At 43.6% G+C, this 25,467-nt stretch overlaps 1 protein-coding gene across 1 annotated transcript in view; it reads right to left on the bottom strand.

Annotated features, from left to right (window-relative positions):
- Positions 1-25,467, bottom strand: part of Lrguk (leucine rich repeats and guanylate kinase domain containing) — a 110,110-nt gene that overhangs the window by 16,628 nt on the left and 68,015 nt on the right. Inside the window, exon 16 of the mRNA XM_021191105.1 lies at positions 5,901-6,031. Within this exon, the coding sequence (XP_021046764.1) occupies positions 5,901-6,031 (131 nt within the window). The remainder of the gene's footprint in view (positions 1-5,900; positions 6,032-25,467) is intronic.

Here is a 25,467-nt window from a genome sequence, read left to right as displayed (position 1 = left end):
CTCTCCTCTCCTCCCCTCCTCTCCTCTCCTCTCCTCTCTTCTCTTCTCTTCTCCCCTCCTGTCCCCTCCCCTCTTCTCTTCAAGACATGGTCTCTTTATATAGCCCTGGGTATCCTAAAACTTGCTATATAGACCAGGCTAGCCTCTAACTCACAAAAAATCCATCCGACTCTGTACCCCAAGAGCTAGGCTTAAAAGTATAACACCATGTCTCACTTATTTTTATATTTTTTTCTTCTCTTTTGAAACTAAGATAGTTTTGGTTAGAATGCTAAGAAATGGGTTTGATGAGGACAGTCATATAACTGGCTCTTATTCTTCGCTTATAGCCCTCTTAGCTCTCTTTCCTTCTTTCCCCTTTTCTTTTCACCACCTCTTCTGTTCCGCCTTACTTTACACACATGCATAGAGAGAGGGAGAGGCAGAGACAGAGAACGACATAAACACACAATAGATTCCACATATGAAATATTTAGTATTTGACTAAGTCTTGAGTCTTGATAGTTTCGTTCACCACAGTGACCTCCATTTCCATCTGCTTCCTATGAATGACATTATCGCATTCTTCTCTAGAGATGAATAAAATTTCATTGTGTACATATACCACATATTCTTTATCCATTCACTCATCTTTTGATGAACATCTAGCATGGGACCATCTTTTGGCTATTGTGAATTATGTGGTAATAAACACAGATGTGTAAAATATCTCTGTGGTATGCTGCCTCAGAATCCATCAGGCACACAGCCAGGGGTGGAACAGTCGGGTCATATGGTAGTTCTATTTCAGTTATGTGGCAAACATCCATATTGATTTCTACAGTGGCTCTCTTAGTTTACATTGTCATTAGCATATATCAGACCTGCCCACCCCCTTCCTTGACAGCATTTATTGTCACTTGTGTTCTTGATACTAGCCATTCTGATTTAGACAAGAGAGAATCTCAGAGTAGTTTTAATCTGTACTTCCTTAAACTAAGGATATGGAACACTTACTTTTCCAAGTATGTTTTGGCCATCTTTTCTTTCTTTCTTTCTTTCTTTCTTTCTTTCTTTCTTTCTTTCTTTCTTTCTTTCTTTTCTTTCTTTCTTTCTTTCTTTCTTTCTTTCTTTCTTTCTTTTTCTTTTTGAGAACTTCCTGTTAGTGTCATTATTCCATTTACTGGATAGGTTTTGTGTGTGTGTGTGTGTTAAATTTTTGGAGATTCTTAAAATAGATCCTAGATAGTAATCCTATTGCTTGCTAACCTTTTGGCTAAGCACAGGTGTAGATATCAATCCCTTGTCTGATGTATAGTTGACAAATATTGTTTCCCATTCTGTAACTGACTCTTTGCTCTGTTGAATATAATTGTTTCCTTCTCTGTGTAAAAATTTTAATTATTTTGCAATCCCACTATCAACTCTTGGGCTGTTTCCTGTGCCACTACAGTCCTTTTCAGGAAGCCCTGGTGGACCCGTGTCTCCACCCCGGGCAATTGCCCGGTGCATCTAGCAGTTCCAGAGTTCAGGTCTTACATTAAGATTTTTGTGCAGGGTACACACTATCTAGTTTCTTTTTTCAGGGTGCCATGTAGTCCAGCTGGCTTTGAACTTACTACACAACTTCTGGCCCTCCTTACTCCCACCTCCCAAGTGTTAGGATTATAGACATGGGCTGCCATGGCCAATTTTATGTAGTGCCAGTCAAGGACCCTAGCAACTGAACCCCATCCCCAGCTCAGGAGTCTCATCCTTATACATGTGAACAGCCAATGCTCCAGCACTGAGCTGAAGGGGCTGTTTTGTTGATGCTGTAGTTGTTGCAATGTTTTGACACCTTTGTCAAAGATCAGATGACTGTAGCTTAGCTACGTGAGTTTATTTCTGAGTCCAGTATTCTATCCCATTGGTTTATGTTGTGTGAACCACGCTGGGGTTGTTACTGTAGCTCCATTGTATACACTGTGAGATCAGTTACTGGGATGTCTCCAGCACTGCTCTTTCTGGTGAAGATTGGTTTGGCTATTCAGGGTCTTTGTGCTCTTGTGTGAACTTCGGATTCTTTTTTCTAGCTCTGTGAAGAACATCGTTAGGATTCTGATGAAAACGTCATTTAATCTATCGACTGCTTTCTGTAATACCGCCATTTTCATGACATCAGTTTTGCAGGTTCATGACCATGGGAAGCATTTCTATTTTCTAGTGTCTTCCTTAACTATTTCTTTAGTGTTTAAAAGTTTTCATAGAGAACTTTTACTTCCTTTATTAAATTTATTCTTAAATATTTAAAAAATCATTATTATTATTATTTGTGTGTGGAGGGGTGACGTGTACCCACAGTATGCATCTGAATAAGTTTGTGGAGTCTATTCTCATCTTCTACCATTAGGTGCATCCTGGGATTGAGCTTTCAGTGCAAGTACTTACCCCCGCTGAACTATCTCACTGACCCAGTACTTTTTAAAGTTTAACAGTTTTCTTTATAGTTTCCAATAAAAACATGGGCATATTAAATCTACAGTCGAAACACCAAAAGGCACAAAACTATCTACCTTTTTTCCTTTTAGATACTTTGAGATAGATTTTTGATATAAAAAAATTGTAATTACTTTCTCCATCCCACTAAAACCATCCGACAACATGTAGAAATTTCCGTTGGCATGGAAATGGAAGAAGATAGCATCCCCTTTGAGCTGGGCAGTGGTGGCGCACACCCTTAATCCCAGTAATCAGGAGGCAGAGGCAGGAAGATCTGTGATTTCAAGGCTAGCCCTGTCTACAGAGTGAGTTCCAGGATAGCCAGGGCTACATAGAGAAACTCAGTCTCAAAAAACCAAAAAGGAGAGAAAGAAGGAATCAAAAGTCCTTCTAGATTGCAAATTCTGTGTGAAGGCGGCATGGGGTTGCCACAAGCTCTCAAGGGAATGGACAGTCAGTTATTAGAGGACGTCATTTACTTTCTATGAAAAGTCCTTGTTACAGTGGCCCTCCTCCTGTGTATAGGGAGGCAAAGGGACTTTTCACACCACTGCCCTCAATGATTGGTAAATGCCAACTCTAACATATGATACAATGAGCACCCCTCCCATTACACACTGTGCTTAAGGGGGTGCCTTGAGGAGGTGCAGGCAACTGGAACACAATACTCTTTGATTGACAGCAGGTGACCATGGCAACTGCCCCTCCCCTCATCTGTCACCACCAAGATCACCCCTTCTACTTACATATCACCTTTACTGTACCTTCTCTTCCTGTGATGACAATGATTAATGGGGATGAATCACAGTTAAGAGCTCTGAGTGGAGCTTTTATCTATTTTTTTGTCGCTGGTTCCTGGTACCTTGGTGGCTGTGACCTGAGAAAAGCCATCTTAAAGACACGAAAGGTTTCTAACAGATCATGCTGTCTGACCCTACTTAAATAAACCTTGACTACACAAACCATGAATGCCCACTCGAGGGCCAAGCATGCACATCACTGGTGTGCATTCTCAACTGTGTGAGTCAGGCTGTAGTGCGGCACAGCTTCACGGTGAAGTGGGGCAGACCTGGCTGTCAGGGCACATGTCAGCACGAATGAGTTAGGGTGTCTGTGATGCTGGGATGTGGAGCTTTCAACCCTGGATGCCGATGCTATAGAGGGAGATTTGAGAACTTAGGTCTGAGCGCCTCAGCTCTTAGAAACAACACAGCATACCTTTCAAGAAAGCCAGGGTGTCAAGGGCGCACGAAGAAACTGTACCAACAGGAAGGGTCCTGAGTGTCCCAGAACCAGAATGACAGAGGGCAGTGGCTATTCCAGGTTAAGGCAGCCTTACCTTGTCATTTCTCCCAGATATTCCAGGGGATGGAGAGATCACAGGGCTACTTAAGACTTAGCCAGGAAAAAAGAAGAGCAACCTGCCAGTGGGAGAGAATGTGGGGATAGCCAGAACCAGCAGCTTGAAAAGAAATCCAGGAACTTACAAGAACATTTCCAAAGTTACCATGTGATCTGAAGACTGCAGGTCCTTCTGAAATCTCCCAGAATAGCCAGAAGCCTTTGGATTCTTAACTTAATCCAAAGACGGAGAGTGGCCTCCATGGCTAATGGCTGATGTTTCATTTCTCCTAAGTCCTGCTGAGCGGGCGTAATTCTAGACTTGACTGACTTCCATGGCTTCCCTGAACTCAAGCACCGTGGCACCAGTTCACATTCTTTACAGACACTTGGGAGCTCGTGCGCACATGGCTGCCTCTAAGACGCCATAATCTGGAGCCCTTGCAATGGGGGAACTTGCAGAGTCTAGTCAGGCTCGGGAAGAGTCATGGCTAAGGAGTCAGTCAGGCTCACGATACGCTTGTCTTCAGCAGTGGGAGCTGAAGAACTAGAGGGAAGTTTGTGGGAATGTGGGGGCCTGCTTCTACATGAGTCAGTGAGAGAGGCAGACCTACCCTCAAAGTCAGTGCAAGAGACCACACAGAGGAGCGAAGCAGAAGCACTCAATTCGTTCACTCAGAACTCCCAGCAGCTGTCATGTCTTACAGGAGAAGGCTCAGTCAGGCATGCCCCTTTCCACCACAGCACAAGACCTGAAGTGCCGATTCTTTTGACCACTGACCTTAGTTCTGACTTTGGAAGGTGGTGTGGTAACTTGCTTTGAACATGGCTTTAAGCTGGCAACCAGAAGTTCAATACTGTCTTAGATTTTTTATCACTGTGAAGAGACACCATGACCACAGCAACTATTTTATTTATTTGCATGGTTTGTTTATGTGCCCGGTTGTGTTTTGCTTGAATTACAGACAGTTGTGAGCTGCCATGTGAATGCTGGGAATCGAACCCAGGTCCTCTGGAAGAGCACTCAGTGCTCTTCACCACTGAGCCATCTCACCAGCCCTGACCATAGCAACTCTTATTAAAGGAAAACATTTCGTTGGGGCTGGCTTACAGTTTCAGAGGGTTAGTCCATTATAGTCAGGGCGAGAAGCATGGCAGTGTCCAGGCAGACACGGTGTAGGAGAAGGAGCTAAGAGTTCTACATCTTGACCTACAGACAGCCAAGTAGAGACTATGTGCTACACTAGGTCTAGTTTGAGCATATGAGACCTCAAAGCCTACCTCCGTAGTGACACACTTCCTCCAACAAGACCACACCTACTTCAACAAGGCCACACCTCCTTATGGCGCCACGCCTTATGGGCCAACCATTCACACATATGAGTCTATGGGAGGCATTCCTATTCAAATCACCATAGGTATAGTCTGCGACTATAGTCTGTAATTTTTTTTAAGTCTCTGCATTCCCAGATCATAACATAAAAAATTATTACTCATGAAAATGAGCACAACCTACTCTGAACATGGGCCAATTTCCAGATGTTCCCAGAGCGCTGAGTTAGGACAACGTTACAGGCCTGCTTTATATAGCCCTGCCATAAAACACACTTCTGGAGTGGACTTGATTTTTCCCCAGACACTCATAGTCACCTCCCGCTCAGAGCAGCCCGCCCCTTGAAATAGACATTTTACTGTGTTTGTTTTGTTGTGGTGCTTTTCTACTGCAAAACAGAAGAGCTGGATGCCAGTGTTTTTACTGGGAGCCTGAGAAAATGGTACTAGAAAACTTACATTGAAAATTCAATTTTAAAGACGGTAACTATTCCTAGGGATGGGGTTGCAGGGGGAGAAAGAATCTTATCTTCAGCTCACATAGGTAAGAGAATAGTTTAGGAAAATGTAATAATCTCCAAATCCCCCCCCCCCCCCCATTTTTAAGACAGGGTCTCACTATGTAATCCCGGCTGGTCTCAAACTCACAGTGTTCCACATGTCTCTGCCTCCCGAGTGCTGGGATTAAAGGCGTGTGCCAACATGTTCGGACCCTGATCCCTTTTATGGTTCTATAATCACTCTTACCCCACCTGCCCTAACCTTACCACTGGTGACTTTTTGGATGAAAGTTTGGCCCATAATTTAGTAAAGTAGTTTCTGTCTGTTGAATCCAAGAATTCACCCGAACTGGACTTCCTAGAGTAATCTTCGCATTTCAGGTAAGACGTCTTAATATCTAGTGAGGAGAACATAAATTTGTGAATGAAACGTACAACAGAGTGAATTTCTTGATGCGACATGACAGCAATGTTTTATATTTTATTTCTTCAAACACAAATTGTGTACTTAAAGTTTGTGCATTTCAACTTGAAAATAAATAAGATACATTTTTACAGTAACAATAAAATTAATGTTGGCCTACAGCATCCAGAAGGCACAACCACTTGGAAGATAAGCAGTACTCAGTCAGCACAGGTTTGGTATTAATATTCATATAAGGAATGTAATAAAAAACAAACAATGGCTTTCAATATTTAAAGTTACCCTTATAATTACATTCTATCTAGCCTCCTGAAAGCCTAGACAAAAATTAAAACATGTAATTCTAAGAAGATTGAAAGTTCAATGGAACAGGAATTATTCATAGTTAGCATTGAACCTTTCCTTTGAAACATCAGAAAAACCAGAGATATAGAATACACATTTCTAGTCACGCTCATGAAGACGGGTCCCGAGTTTCAGGCCTTTGAGATGTATGGAAGCATCAAGCATTTTAGGAACATTGCTTACAAAATGCTAAAATAAATAAGTCCAACACGTATCATTAGCTAATATGCTTAACTAAGAGATGTGGGAAACTAGCCCTCACCCAAAGACCACAGGGAACATCCGTGGGCAGCAGAAGCATGATCTGACTCAGGAAAGAAATAGTTCTGGGTGAAGGTGAGAAGTTGGGGATGGGCAAATGGGCACGGATGCCAAGAAGTCAGAGGCACCAAGGGCTAAAGCTCACACCCATGACCTAAGACGGAACGCAGGTTCCCTGAACTGGGCAGACAAGGCCTGGGCTCTTTGGCTTGGTGAGAAGCTGCAAAGAAGGCATCTGGAACTCAGCCCACGGATGGAGGAGCTGTACACACAGAGCTGCGCCTGGCCCGGGACAGGAACACCTGTTAAAACATGAGACCTCGAGGCTGGTTTTTAGAGTGATGGCTTACCACGCACAGAGCCTTGGCGGTGACCCCCAGCTCTGAGCAGCTGGGCACGGTGGCATCCATCTACTTGTAAGGCTGGCTCTTGAGGCAAAGAGATAGGAGGGTCAAAAGTTCAAGGTTATCCTCAGCGAAAAGAGAACTTGAGGCCGGGCTAGACTATGTGAGATGCAGTCTCAAGGAAAATTCTAGAGGAGACGGGGCTGGGGGTGGGGGGTGAGGTGGGCGAAGGGCAGGGAACTATCTTTGTGTGTCTGTGCTGTGTGCTGGGACTGAACACGAACTTGAACCCAATTGTGATCATCTGAAACTAATAGAAGAAAGTGAACACTACTGCGAAGCAATCCTGGCAGGAGAGACGAGAATTCTGCCTCCCAACACCTGTGAGAGGAGAGTGATCGGTGCAGTAGATGGTCCGGGCACAAAGCCCGGAATTCTAGGTAAGGGGAACTCAAGAGGTACATTAAGGTAACCATATTTATCACAACAAAACTGATCAAAAGGAACTGCATGTGGGAACATTCTTCCCTGGCTCTTCTTGATAATATTCATTCGATCCATATTTCTGGAGCACCTACCACGTGGTGGATGTAGTTCTGGATGATGGAGACAGAGGAATAAACAGAAACTCCTTAACCTGTGAGGACTTTACTAAAGCGGCAGGCAGACAAATAACACATTTTTTTTTAAAAAAAAAAAAAGGTTTATTTATTTATTATATGTAAGTACACTGTAGCTGTCTTCAGACACTCCAGAAGAGGGCATCGGATCACATTACGGATGGTTGTGAGCCACTATGTGGTTGCTGGGATTTGAACTCAGGACCTTTGGAAAAGCAGTCAGTGCTCCTAACTACTGAGCCATCTCTCCAGCCCCCCAAATAACACATTTTTAAAGGTTAGGTGATAAATACAATGAAGTCAGATAAAGGGATAGAGATAGCATGGTGGTCAAAAGAAATCCTCTGATAGGGGATAGGGTGAGAAAGAAATTCTCTGTATGGTGGAGAGATTGTCAGAAGTTTAAAGATCTAAAGGAAGAAAACATTCAAATACCTTGAGGGGTGGCTAATGAACATGAGGCAGGGAATCAGTTTTATACAAAGAGCCAGAAGTAGGCTCGATAGATGCCCCAGTGTAGGGGAATCGAGGGCAGGGAGGTGGGTGGGTGGGTGGAGGAACACCCTCATAGAAGCAGGGGAAGGGAGGATGGGGTAGGATGTTTCCAAGAGGGAAGGAAACCAAGAAAGGGGATATAACATTTGAAATGTAAATAAAGAAAATATCCAATAAAAAAAGAAAATTTAAATTGTAAAAAAAAAAAATATGGTGTTAGGAATTCACTGCTTGGGTAGCCTGCATTTCTATGTGTGGAAGTGTGTGTTATTTCTACAGCTGTATGTTTCTTGTGTTTTCTCTTCAGTTTTTTTTCTTGTTTGTTTTGTCTTATTCTGATTTGTTTGTTTTAATTTTATTTTATCTTTATTATTTTTAGGTGCCCATTTGTTTTCTAATAAAAGATAGAAAGGAAACAAAAAAAAAGAAAGAGATAAAAAGAAAGGAAGCCNGGCGTGGTGGCACACGCCTTTAATCCCAGCACTCGGGAGGCAGAGGCAGTCGGATTTCTGAGTTTGAGGCCAGCCTGGTCTACAAAGTGAGTTCCAGGACAGCCAGGGCTATACAGAGAAACCCTGTCTAGAAAAACCAAAAAGAAAAAAAAAAAGAAAGAAAGAAAGGAAGGAAGGAAGAAGAGAAAGAGAAAGCTAGAGGAAGAAACAAAGAAAGAAAGGGTACAGACTTGGGACGTGGGTGGGTGGGCGGTGGGGAGGATCTGGAGAGGAAACCATAATCAGACCACATTTTATAGAAAAAATCATTTTCAAGTAAAAATCAACCAGACTTCAGCACTAAGGTTGGAGAGATGGCTTAGTGTCTGCCGCAGTGTATAAAACCTGAGCTTGGTTCCCTTGGTTCCTTAGCGTCTACACGAGTCTGCTGTGCAGTGTATGTCTGCTACCCCAATGCTGGGTGTGTGGGCACATAGGCAGGAGGGTCCCTGGTGCTTGCTGGTCTCCAGTCAGCTCTGGCTTCTGTACTCAGGCATACACAAACACACACACACACACACACACACACACACACACACACACACACACTCACATACACACACATACTCACACATACACACACTCACAAACACACACATACTCACATGCACATACACACACACATTCTCACATACACACACACTCACATACACACACACATACTCACATACACACACACATATACTCACATACATACACACTCACACACTCACATATACACTTCCCAGCTGCACTCTCCTCCTAAAAGTCACTGTAGCTAAAAAAAAGATGGATAATGGAGGAGGTATGCCCATGTTTGCTTGCTTGTCTGTCTGTATGTCTGTCTCTCTCCCTCTCTCTCTCCACTTGTCCTCTTGATTGGAACATGATGGGAAAGACCAGAGGATTCTAGCCCAATTGAGTAAAATTTGTGTAACTGTTCCATATTTTCATTTGCTGACTAATAAGTTCAGTGCCAGGAACGGTTACCTCTCCCGGAGCTGTTACCAGGAATGGTTACCTCTCCCGGAGCGGTTACGTGTAGGGTCCGATGGACCGCCAAATCTTCCAGGCTGCTCTTTCTCTTGGTTACCCTACAACTTAGCAGTAAGACCCTACTGTTGACCACCACAAACTTAAGCCATAGAACAGGAAGAGATTGAGCTGGTGGTGCTGACCTAGAAACTTCATTGCTGCTGCCTAGTTTTCATAGTGTTGGCACGTACTATGCATCCTACCGAAGGAGAAGCAATGACCATTCTTACCCAGCTGTGAACGCTGAGAGATACGAGAATGAATGTTCTGGCAGGAGATGCCCCTGACGCAATAGTGGCAGAAGTACCATGGGAATAACCAACCACCCTCTGGCTGGATTTAAGGCCTGCTCCTTAACTTGTAACTCCTATCTGGTATTGTTGTTAGGACCTGTGGCTAGGCAGATTACAAGTCAGGGCAGAACCTACTACTTCACTAAGGAGACATAGCAGTAAGCTGAATCCAGGGGATGTATTGTAGATCAGCACATCCCTCAAATCTCAGCAGAGAAGCTGCCTTTTGTAGTAGAAGGTGCTTAACACAGAGACCCACCAACAGTCAAGATGCAGAGAATAAGAGACAGTGGAATCCTTTGTCCTCAATGGGTCATTTATGTCACACTCGTGTTCCCCAAGGCTCAGGGATCATTGTGGAAGAGGGAAGTGGAAAGATCGTAAGAGCAGTGGATGCCTAACACAAAAACAGTGTTCTCCAGACACACGAGGCAGCTGCACATATGAACTCACAGGATCTATGACACAGTGCATAAGAAATCCAGGAAGGGATGGAGATGGCCATGAGATCCCACTCCCAGGCCGAGGAGCTATAGCAATGGGAAGATGCTGGGGTGGGGAGGTTGGTTCTCCCCTATGCTGTGTCCCCCAGGCTGCTTGATCGGCAGATGGCCACATGCTAAGAGTATACAGGCAGCACAAATAGGACTTCATGTGTTTAAAAACTGACCAGGACACAAGAGTTGGGTGGGTATGGAAGAGGGTGTGGATTTGGGAGGAGTTAGGGGGAGGAGGGTGAATATCATCAAAGTTCAGTGTATGAGATTTTCAAAGATTTAATAAAAATATCTTTAAAAGCTAAAAATGAAAGACCAATTTCATTGAAATAACTGCCATAGAGAAGATCATAAATCACATATATGGTATACACTCATAATTTCCTATCTACTGAATCTTTCTTATGGAACTGTATTTTATATATAAGCTAATTCAAAATCTTGTTTTCATGTGGGCTCCTTTTCCTCACTTTCTAAGACACGAGCCATCTGTACCATCGTGTGACACAGTCACACTCACTCTGACTCTGCAATGCTGCTGTCATTCCAACCGTTTAATGCCTTGCTAGCTGGCAACACAACATTTGAGGCACATTATAATGCCACAATTTTAGTGACTTGAACTCTGGTAAAGAAGAGTTTCATATCATTTAAAATATATTTTCTTAATACATCAGAAGACAAAAGATCTCTCTTCTCAGTTAAAACGAGAGAATTACCATGGTACATGCACTGCCTCAAACTTCCTGAGTGTCATCTTAAGTCAAAGTATCTAAATTTAGGTGTACCTTGAGGTGATGCTTAAAAAGCATGTAAACTACTTTATAGTTCACAAAAGACACAAGCCCTTCATTTATATAGGCCAGTTAAATTTATTTAATTGCCTACGGTGAAGCGTAAATGCGTTTAATGGAGCGTGGTGGATTTTAAAGTTGCTTTATGGATAGGATCATTAGCAGATGCAGGGGAATGCAGAAGAATATGGAAATAACTGGAATGTAGTTCCACATTATCTTAAATGACTTAAACCTTGTATTTAGACACATTCCTTTGAAGTTAAATGTCTTAAATACTATTTGCACAATGCATCTTAAAGGAATAAGCACAGAACCCAACCTGATCATCACATACAGCAGAGATGAAATACCTAGGAACAAATCATGGGCGTGCATGCTTACCAGTGCACCATTCAGGCTACATAGGGTAGTTCACACACAGGGAAGGAGAAACCAGTCTATGTTAAGGATGGGGTAGCACAGGCAATCATGCAGGTCAGTAAGGACTAATTAAATTGCCATGTGGCAACCAGGCTGTGAATCATATGACCAGTGAAAGCTGCATCTTATTAACCAGTGCTTCTCTGGTAGTCAGACGACTTACACGAGGCTCATCACTCTTCTAAAGGAAACTGTGAATAGCTAAACAAAAGTTTGAAAAGGAATTGTATTTCAACTAGTTCTCTCTTTGAAAGGAACAGTCTCTGGAAATGGGTGACTTGGGAAATAGGCTCCAGTTTTCAGAAAAAAAAAAAAAATCACAGTACCCAATGAGTTCAAAAGTATTCATTTTCTTCCTCCCATGCAAAGAAGGCTCTAAAAACATGCAGTTTTATTTTAACTAAGAGTAATTTACCCCTGCCACGACTCATACATATACACAAGTAAACACCCACAACCCTTTACAAGAAAGATGCATAGAAATATACATCATAAAATGTACAACTATGAAAATGACTCACAACAAATTAAAACATAATAATGTGCTATAGAATGTAAGATATTTATTTCTAATAGAACAGCTACACAATTTGTGGTGGGAAATGAAAACCGCTGGGTTCATTAGGGAGTATTTCCACAAAACTGAAGGTACCAAAAGAAGCTATTTTTCCAAGGCAGAATTGCATCTCAAAAACATCATGTCTATTTGTGTACTAAGAAAGGAATAATAAGAAGTAGAAAAATCATTTCATATAATGCCCATGATAATTTTCCATAGCAAAATAAGATTCTATGTACAAAGAAAGCAATCTCATAAATCCAAGGAAACAGAGTAATAATGTTCATGTTCCAATGGCAAAATGAATACATTTGCTAAAATATGCACAACAGTGAGGTGCTCTATTCTTCGGTGTCCAATCAAAGGGATAGCTAGCTATTTAAACAGAAACAGACTCCACACCAGGAAAAAAAGACGCGTGCGAAAATACATTCATATACAGAGGAAAATGAAGTTCAAAACCTTTTCTTTCTTCCAGAATTTATATTTTGTAATGTCTTCAATGGAGCTCAACCAACAAGCCAGCATTCAGACTACTGAATGTTCCAATTAAAATGTACGATAATGACAGAAGGTTTTACAAAATGAGTAAGTTTATCACAAAGTTGTTAGTGGATGCTTTGAAGGAAACAAAATATGGGGTGGCAGGGCAAATGTCAAGAGGGGAAGGTTGGTTTATACAATCTGTAGTATATGGGAAACTGGGGTCAGGGGGAGTTAGCAGTGACAGGCAGGAGGGGACAGAAACCCACAGGGAGCTTTAGCACAGGCCTAAAGTTTCTTTTCCTTTAACCAATATATCTGAGTAAATATTTCTGATGCTCCACACTGCCACATCTGAAAGGGAGTGCCTTGTTGCTAACCTCCCTTGACTTAAGGGACCCTCTTTCCTCAGCCTCTTGAGTAGGTGGAAGCCAGGGTCATACTGCTGTATTGGCCCAACTCAGCCTTAGGAACAATTTTCTCTTAGGCACTATCTTATCAGTTGCTTTCTCCAGCAAAGGCTTTTCTGCCTTTCTCCACTTGGATGTTTAGCTTTGTTCTTGGAAACTGAGGGTTGGTAGATCCTGGAGTAAAAGCCACCACAAAGAGAAAACAAAACAGCTATTACCCAATCACATAATGGTGATGAGACAACATTTGCTCTCTACACAGTAAAATATATTTGATATCATCAATAAGGTAACAATAAAAAGAACAGATAGCATTTATTGAGCATGTACTCTATAGGCCAGCTGTTATCTTAAGTGTTTGACGTGTATGCCACAAGGAGATTCATCATTGGCTCCAACTTGATGCCCTGCCCCCCTGTCTTCTGCAGTGGCAGGTTGCCTGTGAATGCCAACTGAAGAAGCCCTCTATCTTAGGAATATTACACTGAAGTATCATTTTTTAAAACATCATTCTAATTTTGTCTAAGCTCCTTAATTTAGACAAGGCTGAATTCATAAAGGGATTTTCGGAGAAGATAGTTTCACTTAACAGACACTGCCACTTAAACAGGATACATTGTCCTGTTCTAGTTCATGGTCGAATGTAATATTCTTTTGCTGTTTGTGTGTTAGTGCTAACACACGCTCATCTCACTACTAACCATGTAGCAGATGTTGTTCTGGGTGTTTCAGTACACGCCCTCCCTCACTCCTGACTATACTGTAGTGTGCCTCAAGTTTCCAGGGATGGTTCTGACATTCAGTGTCGTTTGTAATTGAGAGTCTAAGGTTACGATCATTAACATCATTTTAATGCTCACGACTGATATCAGACGCTGTCACCACAGTAGGCCTTAAGCCTGGCGGGCTACACTGCTAACATTAGCTATCAGCACACAAAAAGAGGGGCAGGCATTCGCTCTCTTCTCTGGATGCTTAGTCAACACAAAACCATTATTTCAAACCCTACCATACATGTAGATTCATTTATGGATAAACTGTGCTAGATACTGTATCAACGCCTCAGTGACCTGAAGAGGAACTCGGAGGCTCCTTTACTGTAACAGTATTGTTTATAAGGTTGTCATGGCGCCGAGGGCATGGGAATTGACTATGTAGTGGTAGCGTCACCATTGATGAAGAATGTTTTGAAGTGTTTTGTAAGTTTTATATAAGAGCTTGTAGCTATGTATAGGAAGCTTGGATATATTCAGGATGATGCCAACAATAACAAAAGGCGTAACTGCCAGTATGCCAGCTCCTGTTCCCAGAGAAGAACTCAGTACGAGGCGAGGCTAGACTATCCGGCCAACCTGGAGGCAGACAGAGAAAGCAGGAGACCTGGCAAGCAGGCCCTGGGAACTGGACCAAGTTGGGGTTCAGAAGGCCTGATGCACAGCTTCTCAAACTGTGGAGTGCAGACTACAATGGGAAATTGATTTGGTAGGCCACAACCTACTGCATTTAGAAAATTTAAACTCAATACCATAGAAAATACAAGTCCATCACCTATGAAGGGTGTTTTAGAATATTTTATTTCCTTTATGTAGTTGTGTTTACTGGGTTATGATACTGTGAAATATACTTATATCTATGGAACTTGCTCAAAAAATATATTTTTTTAGACCAGGGAGCTAATGGATACTAAGAACATTTCATTTTCTACTACAAAACCACACAACTTAATGAAAAAGGCATCTGGATTCTTCATTACCAACAAGTAGACCAGTTGTTCTAAGTGAATCATAGATCATAAAGAAAAACTTAGGCTCCATTCATACTATAAAGTCACCCAACATAGAAGCTTTTTCATAAGGTGATACGGCTGATGCCCGGAAGAGGCCATTCTGTTTCTCTGCGGGTCACCTTGGACTCTTAGAAAGTCCTTTATTATGTCGAATTGAAATAGACTAAATAGACAAGGCAGAAAATTTAGAAAGCACCAAAAACATGAGAGAAAAAATTTGTCACAACTTGGTATTCTGGAGCTAACATAAGAGCCAAGTTGCCTGTACCTTAACCCTCTTTCCCCTATGTAATGAACACTGTCTTTCAAATAAATATTCTACATGGTTATAAGGGCAGCACAAGGCAGATGTCTATGTTGTAAATGTATTTCAAAAATTTTATTACATAGAGTATTTCTAACCTTCATTATAAAATTTGATATGAACATTCTCGTGTACATTCCTTCCTGGTAACTCCTGGATCTAAGTGATCAAACTAAAGGTGTGCAAACTGTAACTCTTTGACAGAGGGGTGGGCAACTGTCCTTCGGAAAAGTATGCTCATTAACTTCCTCACCGGCACAGATCTTAGCCTGTTTTATATGTCCCAAGCTGCTATCAAAAGTCTGTTCTGTTTTAACTTACAGCGAGGCTACATTGTTTGCCATAAGTGGCTACATTGTTTCCGATACACTCACCAGACAGCCTTTCCTTCCTCTTTCGTGAGCTGTGGTTGTGCTTTCTCTGTCTTGTGGGGGCACAGCTCTTTCCATGTGTGCAGAAGGCTCTTACGCCTGGTGGGAATGCCCTCATCATTTGAACACTAAATGCCAGACTTCCCTAAGAAGGCGCCATTGTGAGTACAGTGACTTTTAAAGCCAACCCTGGCTTTTCTTTTCCTCTCTAAAAATCATTTTGTGATAAACCCAGGTGGAGGTGATGGGAACTTGGCCGGCTGGTGTAGACAGAAAAACAATCACTTTAAATATTTATTCTCTGCATTGAAAATTAAAGTTTTTTTTCCATGTTGCAAGGTAATCAATACTAGCCGCAAAATCCCCCCAGTCTTTCCCACTCCTTTGAAAACGTCCAACAGCAATGCGTCTGAGGCATACAACTTCAAACCGCAGAAATAAAAAAAGAACAAAGGAAAAAACCTCTCTTATTATTATGAATTCCAGGGCCTAGAGCCTCCTCACAGCAGAGAGACACTTGCTTAGTGTGTCCACTCCAACACAAATGAAAAGGGTCTCCAAGCTGCAGCCAAGAGGACGTGATTCTGAAGCCCGTTAACCAGGTGAGGCTCTGATTCCCTACAGCGCCCCAAGTGCCATATCCAGAAAATGAGTGGTGACCTGGGCATCAGGGCGCACCCCTTTAATCCCAACACTCAGGAGGCAGACACAGGTGGATCTCTCTGAGTTCAAAGTCAACCTGGTCTATATAGCAAGCTGCAGTCCAGCAAGGGCTACACAGTGACACCCTCTCGAAAGAAAGAAAGAAAGAAAGAAAGAAAGAAAGAAAGAAAGAAAGAAAGAGAGAGAGAGAGAGAGAGAGAGAGAGAGAGAGAGAGAGAGAGGAAGGAAGGAAAAGAGAAACAGAAGCAATCCTTTGCTTGTTGTCTTTTATAATCCACCCTCTCCACAGCTAAGCTAAATGAGCATTTGGCCTTCCCTGAAAGATTTGCTATCTTTCAGGCCCTTGCCTTGCCCTATCCTGACGCCCTCCATGATGTGCCAGTCATTCTGCCTCCAGGATTGCTTTTCTTAACTTTATATCTCTGAAGTACACATTGAAGTGTAGGACCCCCGAGTGAGGGAACTCCCTCGGGTCCGCAGGTCACAGGAATGAGGAAGAGTCCCTCGGAAACAGAGAAGCCGACTTGTAGTAAACACTCGAGGTACTTTAATGTCAGAGTACTCTGGGTGGACTCATATCCCGCGCAGGAGACAGAGGAGTCGACCCAGTTCCTCAGAAGTAAGGGGTTCTTATAGGGTTAGGATTGGGGGGGGGGGCAGGAGAGTTTGTGCAGCCACAAGTGATTGGCTCATTTGAACATACAATGCAACAAGATAGTACAGCCAGCCGGAGTGGCAGAATTCCAGAGGCCGGGGGCCTAGTCTGGGGCACCTCTGGTCAGTGTGTGACCCTGAGTGAACCGGGGTGAGATGCCTCCTTGGCAGAGTTTATGAGCTAACCTTGACAGCCCCAGCTGGCTCCGGCACTCCTTTCCCTTATCTTCATGGTCTTGTTAGTCTTAGCGGCCGGGTGGGCTCCGTAAAGTCTGGACTATGTCTTTTTACAGTGTTCGGCCTTGAGCCTTTGAATATTTCTTTTAGTTTCAAACATAGGAAGATGGGTGCCTGGCTGGGGCAACTGAGATAATTGCCTAGCTAGCTGTCAGGTGGAGGAACAGAAGACCTTCAGCTGCCCTAAAAGAACAAAGGCTCTTTACTAGCCACATTCCTAATGATCTAGGGAACAGGTTTTGGGGAATTTTTTTAAAATTTAGGGCTCTACATCAGCACCCAGCCCTCCCTTTGCTGCTCCGAGATGCGACTCCTCAAGCTCCTTCTCATGGCACGGGTTAGAGAGGCCTATAGGTCACCTGGCGTCTGGGTCCTTAGGAGACACCAGCTGCTCCTGCCTGTGTATTTAGGCAACAGGAAGCATCCCTTACTCCATCCATCCACGACCAATTCTACGACGCTGGAGGCTCAGCTGAGGCACGGACTGTTCACTGAAGTGTTTCCTGGGACAGCTCTGGCAGGTTGAGCTCCGTGGCCTTCTCAGAGAGCACCCTTACCTTACCTTACTGCAGTCTAGAAGAGCAGGGCAACAGGTCTTCTTAACTGTGGGGTGCCACCTAAATCAGAGCATGCTTTGGTACCCTAATTACATGGGGTAGGAATGGACCTTTGGTCGGGCACGTCAGCATCCTCTTACTGCACACCTAGCCACCATCACTATGTCTGGCTCAGAGAAAGTGCTCCACAAAGGTTTGAGAATGACTTTACTTAATAAACATACATTACTTTCAAAAATCATCTTATAGCTTTTTATCTTGGAGAAGGGAGATAAATCAGACGATAACTACTAATATTATAGTTACGAGAACAGCCTTATTTGCTGAGAGGCACCCTTACAGCCCTGATTTTAAAAATATCAATGTCCTCTATTGCACTTGAAATAACACTTGCTAGTCATACAGGTCTGTGGACAGATAGCTTTTGTATAAGACACAGGCTCTAGTCATTCTTCACATGATGAAATGTGGGCTATCAAACAGAGCTTCAGTACATTCCTGTGTACACAGTTATCATTCAATGATTATCTTCTAACATTTTTTTTTTAAAAGAGTGGAATTGACGGCTGATATCTTGACTGCAATTATCCTTCCTTCTGGAAATGTAAGTCCCCATCTAGAGCAGTGGATCCAGTGGGTTATGGGTGGTGGTAGCCATGCCCAGGCCAGAGTTGTTCATTGGAAACAAATGTTTGATCAAAGAGGCAATCAGTCTTTCCTTGGATTTTCTTTTAAATATTAGGATTACGGATGATTTAGATTAATGTCTTTATAACAAAGGTAAAGAGATACCACCAGATGTAATTGGAGAGTTGTTCGTGTTCGTGTCCCTGCTATGTAGAGAGAATGGTTTTAAACCATCAAAGAATGGAGCCAACATGAAGAACAACAGAAATGAGAATTGATGTGGATCCTAGGCTCTTGCTTGGTCCAGAAGATAACATCACCCCTGGTGATGTTCAATAGCTGGCCCCTTGTCTCTCTGAGAGCCCCAGCCCACCTGTGCCCGCTTCTGGTAGTTTGGTTATATGAGATGTACACATACTTCCTGCTAATAGCTTTCCACAGGCTAGCCCTGGCTGTACCTCAGTCATTGACAGGAATATAAGAGAATAATATGGAGAGATAGATGAAAACTGATTCCCCTGAATTTTCTCCCCATAAATTTCTTGGGATTCAAGCAGATGCTTTAGCATGAGGAAGGCATGGACCATGAGATTCCTATTCAAAGACAGAAGGAAGCTATTCATTTAGGAAAATGTAGAAACAAAAGGAAGTTTCATAACATAGACCAATGCAGACCTCAAATGCTCGGCTCGGCCAGTGTCTGGCTTGTAGAGAGGCACTCTCACAAGCGAACTGCAAGCTGGCAATCCTTAAAAACCGCAAGGTTTCTTTTTGTAGAGTTCCTTTTGCTGCAGCCCCCCCCCCCTCCAATAATGCAAAAAGCACGAGGAAAATGTCTAATCTAGAAGTGAATTTTCCTAAGGATGACGGCAATCTGCCCAGGTTCAGCCATGAAATCCCATTGACATTTGTAGTCGTACACGAGGACCTCTTGATGACACCAGTCATTAAGTGTTCTAGACTGTCTGTGTCGCTGGCAGCAACCAGCCAGCTGTCTTCCCCTAATGCTGTCCCACGGGAAGCAGAGTTACAATGACTTCTGGGACCCCGCAAATCAAGGTGCTGACCAGTGGCTGCAGAAGGAAGCCATCGTTGTACTTGCATCCAATGACAGCACAGCTTCTCCGGAGCCCAGGCTCACACTTTGATACTCTGGCTGCCCCTGGCTCGCAGTCTTCCTGTCCTGTTACCCTGATCCTCCTCTGACACCCGATTCTGGGGAGCAGCAGGACTTCTGTCCCGTGGTACACCTCCATTTTTTCGGGTTCGTTTTTCTTTGGATTGCTGCTTAGATACAAGTATGCTGTGCCTCTGGGCGTAGCTCTGCCTGTTCTCCCTGGTGTCCTTATGGGCTTGTGTCTCTTTGGCTCGCAGCTGGCTAGGGGCCGCAATCTCCTCGCCTAGGGGCTTCCCCGTAACCTCTCTCTTCTGAGACTTTTCCCTTTTTTGAGCCTGTTCCCTTCCCCCAGGATGCACCAAGGGAGCAGAACCCTCCTGCGTGGACTTGGCAGGGGTCTGCGGGGGCTGACCCTCTCCGGTTGGCTGATCCTCACCGAGGGTAGTTTCATTTTCTTGAGTTAACCCTTCAGACAATTCTCCATTTGGGGATGTGCGTATGGACTGAGCCACGTCCTTCGGGGTAGGGTTGCTCTGTGCCTTCTTTCTTGGCTTGTGCGCTTTGCGGGTTTTCTCCTGGTTCTGGGCGTCTGCTGGCACTGGTTCAGTGTGGCTCGGAGAAGACCTTAAGTCAAGAGGGTCGGACTCGTTCCTTGGAGTTGGCTTGCCGTGGGATTCTAGCTGCGGGGCTGCCTGCGAGTTCCCAAGTGGCGTCTTTCTCTGCGGTGGTGACTCTTTAGCTGTCTCTCTTTGCACGAGGTTTTTTTTCCTAGCTCCTTTCTCCTTAGTGAGCTCCTGGCTGCGAGGTGTGGCCTGCAGATCTAGAACCTTCTTACTGGAGGCACGGCCTACTTTTGGAGTTTTCTTTTCTCTTGCGGGCTTCGAAGCAGGCCTTGACTCAGTGTTTTGAGGAAGCTGGGGTTCCGTGGAGGGAGCAGGAATAGTTGGGAGCCGGACTGTGGGTGCCTCCTCTTCCTGGGGTGGGTTGGGGGTGTGCTGCTGGGCTTGGTCCTGGACTGGGGGGCTAATAAGTGGGAGCTTCACCTCACTGGCTTTTCCAACCTGGGCTTGCTGTGGGCTGTGGACTGTAGAGGGGCTCGAGTTTCGGGGTGGTTTGGATTGGGGAGGGCTGATGGGAGGAAGCTTACTGGGATCTCCATCCTGAGCTGGAAGAGATCTGGGAGAGGGGTTCGGGGTCTGATCTGAGCTTGTCCCCAAAGCCTCTTCCCTACTGGGAGAGAGAAGCTTGGGTGTGGGTCTCCGGCTCTGGAGAGGAGCCAGGGTCTGGGGCTGTGGCAATCTGGTAGGAGCCAGCCGGCTTCTAGGAAGCAAGGCTGCTGGCTGTTCCCTGACTTTTGTGGATGAATCTTGGGGAGGTGGAATTTCTGGGTAAGGAGTTCCGGCCCGCATAACTTCTGCTTTGGGGGTTCCCTCCTTCAGAGGTGGTTGAGCACCCCCAGTAGGCTTCTCTACCTCAGCGTGGGAAGGATCTTCTGGAAGACTGCGCGTGGAACTACTGGGTGCAGGGTTGGATGACTCGGTTCCTTCATCAGGCACTCTCTGAGGACTGAGGGAAGCTGGGTCAGGTCCCTCTGCAGGTTCAGATAGGGCTGGGTCGCTAGGGGCTTTGGTCTCTCCGGATTCCTTATCCTGGTCTGGCTGAGGGCTGAGTGTGGGAGCAGGAGCAGGCTGCTGAGGTGGCTCTTGAGATTCAACAGTGGAAGACTGTTCTGCTTTTAGCACGGGAAGCCCAGGCTCATCTTCAGGGCCATCCACCTCGGTAGTTATTTTTGGAGGAAGGTTGGCTGGCTGACCATCCTCTTCCTTCCCCTTTGGTGATAAGTCCTGGGTCTGCTGAGGAATACCAAGTGTTGAAGAACTGACCTGCTGAGGTAGATCGAGGTGGCTGCTGGGACTAGTTTCCTTCTCAGGAGGTTCGCCCTCCCCAGTTAACTCCTGGCTCTGTGGGAGAGTGGGGTCCTGATTTTCAGGGACCACTGCGTGAGTCTGCACTTCCAGGAAAGCCTCTGTTTTCTGGCCATCGGCTTGTAGTCTTGCCAAGCGCCTGGGGGAGGGGACCAGGTGTGCGGGGACCCCAGAGGCAGTCTTCTTGCTAGAGGGAGCTCCTGCTTTAATATAAAGAGAAGTTAGCTACAAAGGCTCTTTCCTGCTAGAAACTAACAACAAAAACCCTGTCTGTTTTCCTGTGGTGATGCACAAGAACCCTTAAAACAAGAAAATCACTCGTAGACCTTCCCCTTCTCCTTGGGGAGACTGAGTAGCTACAACTTTCGTTCTTTCTTTCTTTTTTTTTTTTTCAATCTATTTTAAACTTTAATTTGTGCATTTGTGGTAATTTATGACTGCAAAACCCTCTTTTTCTTAGAATGACATAAAGGCACATTTCATTTGGATGCATAGGGTACCATTCTAAAGTATCCGTTTTTCTTACAAAGTGCTTGGGCAGTCAATACACATACAGTAATAGCAAAATCTATTTACACTCTTAAAATTTAAAATCTGGCTAATATATATATATATATATATATATATATATATATATATATTAAACTACAGAAATATAATTAAACTATTAATTTATATTATTAAATTAATATATATATATATTAAACTACAGAAAAATGAGTGCTTTTTTTTCAGCATAATTGTGTGACTATGCCCTGACCTCTAAATTTTTTAGTGAATGACTTCAATTAAAAGAAAATGTTTTGTACACTGTGTATATAACTCTATGTCAGTTTTTAATGCTAAAAGCCCATTTGAAACGTTGCTTTCTATGCATATTTCAGAACCAACAAAGCTATGCAGACTGTACCTCAAAAGTAGTTAGTGTTTTATTTTCAGACTGTGTTAACATTGTTCAAATTAAAGCTAGACAATTATGCTATTTTTTTCTATTGTTCTTTTCCAAGCAATTAACTGGCATTTTAAAGCAACTTACAGCAACATATTGCTCCTCTTTTTAGAAAATTTTCTTCCAAAGGATCTTGGGAGAAAAATAATAATGAATTTGGTAGGTAATATAAAGAATCTCTGGACAATTTTAATCATTCTCAGAGTACAATAACAACAGGCCAATGTATGTCAGCAATGCTGTTTCAAGCTCAACTCTTCATTATTTGTGTACTTTCTGGCTTCTCAGTGACTTGGATTTGGAAAATTGTAAGAGATGAGCTCACTGTGATTATATGGTTAATTCAAGTGTGGTTAGTTACCAATCTGCTGTTCCTGAGGTATCATGGCCCTAACATGCTAAGCACTGAGTTATCAATGATATTACTGAACTGCGGGAGAACAACAGAGTGACAGGCTAGGAGAAAAAAAAAAAAAAGGAAAAACAAACAAAAACCTAATAAAATTCCAGCCCAGTGAAGGTCATGATTTGCAAAAAGGCACATGATAAGAGCGATAAAAAGCCACAAACGGATCCTCTGAGGATGTGTAGAGTATTTGATCAAATTATTTGTGAGACTTTTGAGGTACAGCTTTAGTGTTATAATAACTTTTTATAAAATATGGACTGTTTTATCAAAAATATTTATACATTCTGTTACAATATATTGCTTTTGCCCTCAGTAACTGCCAATATAAAATCTGGATCCAGCGGCCTAAAATGTACAAATGCACTTAATGGAAATGCTGGAGTTGGAGGTGTCTGCTTGGCCACTGTACAAAAGTGATGACGTGGTGAAATTAAATAATATGCCTACAACACAGAATACATTACAACTTGTACATATTCATGTTCACTAGCTACAACTTTCTAGATCGACAGAAGTTAGGACAAATTTAGTGACTTGAAAGGAAATTTAAATGAATAAGCATCCAGATATCTGCTCAAAACCATTTGGATCTGTGGATGATAAAGAGAGTTTCCAAACGAGTGAGGTTGGTTTTGCTGCTCAATGGTTAAGACATAATCCGAATGCTGCAAGGAGCCTTGCCTGTTTGCTAATACCCTCGTGGCTCGGAGCTCGGTGAGGAGGGAGAGGAAGAAGGGGCTCGAGGGCATCCTAAGACACCAGGGTCTGCTCCTGAAGATGAAGGCTCCAACCCCACCCCCAGCCCCAGATCTCCCTGGCTACAGAAACAGCTCCCAGAGGCCCTGGCAACGCCGGTGCTGCAGAGGGACTGCTTCCTCAGAGTGGCTGCGGTCTCCTGAATGACAGAAGCCTTGACGTACTCCTGGTGACCTCAATACCATCTTAACCCAGCCCAGACGGCATAGCTCTGAAGTGCGCGTTGGTCAGAGCTAATACATCAGCCTGGAACAAACTCAAAGAATCATCTGGGCTCAGTCTGGGAGAGACCCTGGTGACGCCAGAGTGGTCCGTCTCCAGCAGCAAACGTATCCCTGACCACTGTCTCACCTCCACCGAGGAAGGATGGGTTTGTGCCACTTTGGGTTCACAATGAGCCTTCCGGTCTGGTCCCTCTTTTGTACCCAGTCAAGCTAGAAGCCTCCCGAGAACAGAAGGGACAAGCGGGCAGACCCCAAAGCCTCCCTCTCGGTAGGACTCCTAATGATTCCCTCAGCTCATCATTTTCATCACTGAATTTATCACAGACATAAACTAAAACACAACTTTAGACAATAAACAAGGTTAGATTAAAAGATGAGGCTAACTCCAGTAGGTAAACTGGCAGAGAGCAGGAAGTGGGTCAGAGGTTACCAGGGACAAGGGGATTACTGCTTAATGAATATACAGACTAAGTTTCAGGTAATGAGAAACTTTGAAAACATGTGGTAGTGATGGTTACACAACCCTGGGAATGCAGTCACTGACACTGAATTCCACACCTAAGGTGATTAAAATGGAAAACGAGGGCTGGCAAGACTGCTCAGTGGTTAGAGCTCTTGCTGCCGAGATTAGCGATCTGAGTTGGAGCTCTGGAACCCACGTGGGGGAAGGGACAATCAGTTCCCACAAGTGGGTGACTGATCGTCACAAGTGCATGTGTGTAAGTAAATGTAAGATTTGCTAAAAAAAAAAAAAAAGGTAAAAATGGCGAGTTACATATGCTTATATGATGCATGCAACACATGTACACAACTTTAGAAGAAAAGCATGGGACTCAATACTGAAAGAGCTCTCCTTTTCATTTTATAGTCCGGCATAGGGGTTTTCTTTCTCTACGTTGATGATTTAACAACTCATGAAATTTGGCTAAATGATCCCATGCCCTTTACTAGAAGATAACAGCACCACTTTATGGGCTGGCAAATTGGTCCATTTTCCCTTTATCATTAATCAGAATTAGGAAAACTATAATTTCTTCCATAACCTTGATGGCAAGAACTCAGGCGGCTCGTTAGTCCCACTTCCTCAGTCTCCCCAGAAGTAGTGACAAACTGAGACATAGGTGCTGTACCAATGGTTCTCAACCTGTGGGTCGCGACCCCTGTCAAATGACCCTTGTGCTGGGGATACCTAAGACCACCAGAAAGGACAGATATTTATGAATCATAATAGTAACAAAATTACAGTCATGGGGAAGCAATGAAACTAATTTTATGGTTGGGGTCACTGCAATATGAGGATCTGTATTAAAGGGTCACAGCGTTATGAAGGGGGAGACAAGTTGCTAATAAAGTAAGTTTATTCTTTTCATAGAAGCTATATTGTTAACTGCATGCTTTAAAAGCAAGTATTTCCTACATTACTATGGGAAAAGAAGGACTGTGTCATACTTAATTGGTATGCACTTAAAATTAACGGCACATCTAAGAAGCTTATCACCACGGTATAGCTACAGCTCTTTATGCATGCATTTGGTGGTAATTCACCTAGCCCATCTTGGCCAGGGTTCAGGTTTCCAGGGCTGGGTTGGTGGATGCTGACCTCAGGATGCTGACCTCAGGATGCTGACCTTGGCCTTCCTTTTCTCATTCCATTTCAACCTCACTGTTAGGTGGACATGATCATCGTGTTCCCAGTGACAAGCAGGCAACTTACAATTACTAGGGATGAAGCTGTATATCATTACTTCAAATATCTGAGAACTGTCTTTAGACTGCGCTGACACAGGATTATCTTTTTTGGA

Source organism: Mus pahari, chromosome 2 (assembly GCF_900095145.1).
Source record: "Mus pahari chromosome 2, PAHARI_EIJ_v1.1, whole genome shotgun sequence".
NCBI classification, from domain to species: Eukaryota; Metazoa; Chordata; class Mammalia; order Rodentia; family Muridae; genus Mus; species Mus pahari.
This window is presented reverse-complemented; position numbering and strand designations above follow the sequence as displayed.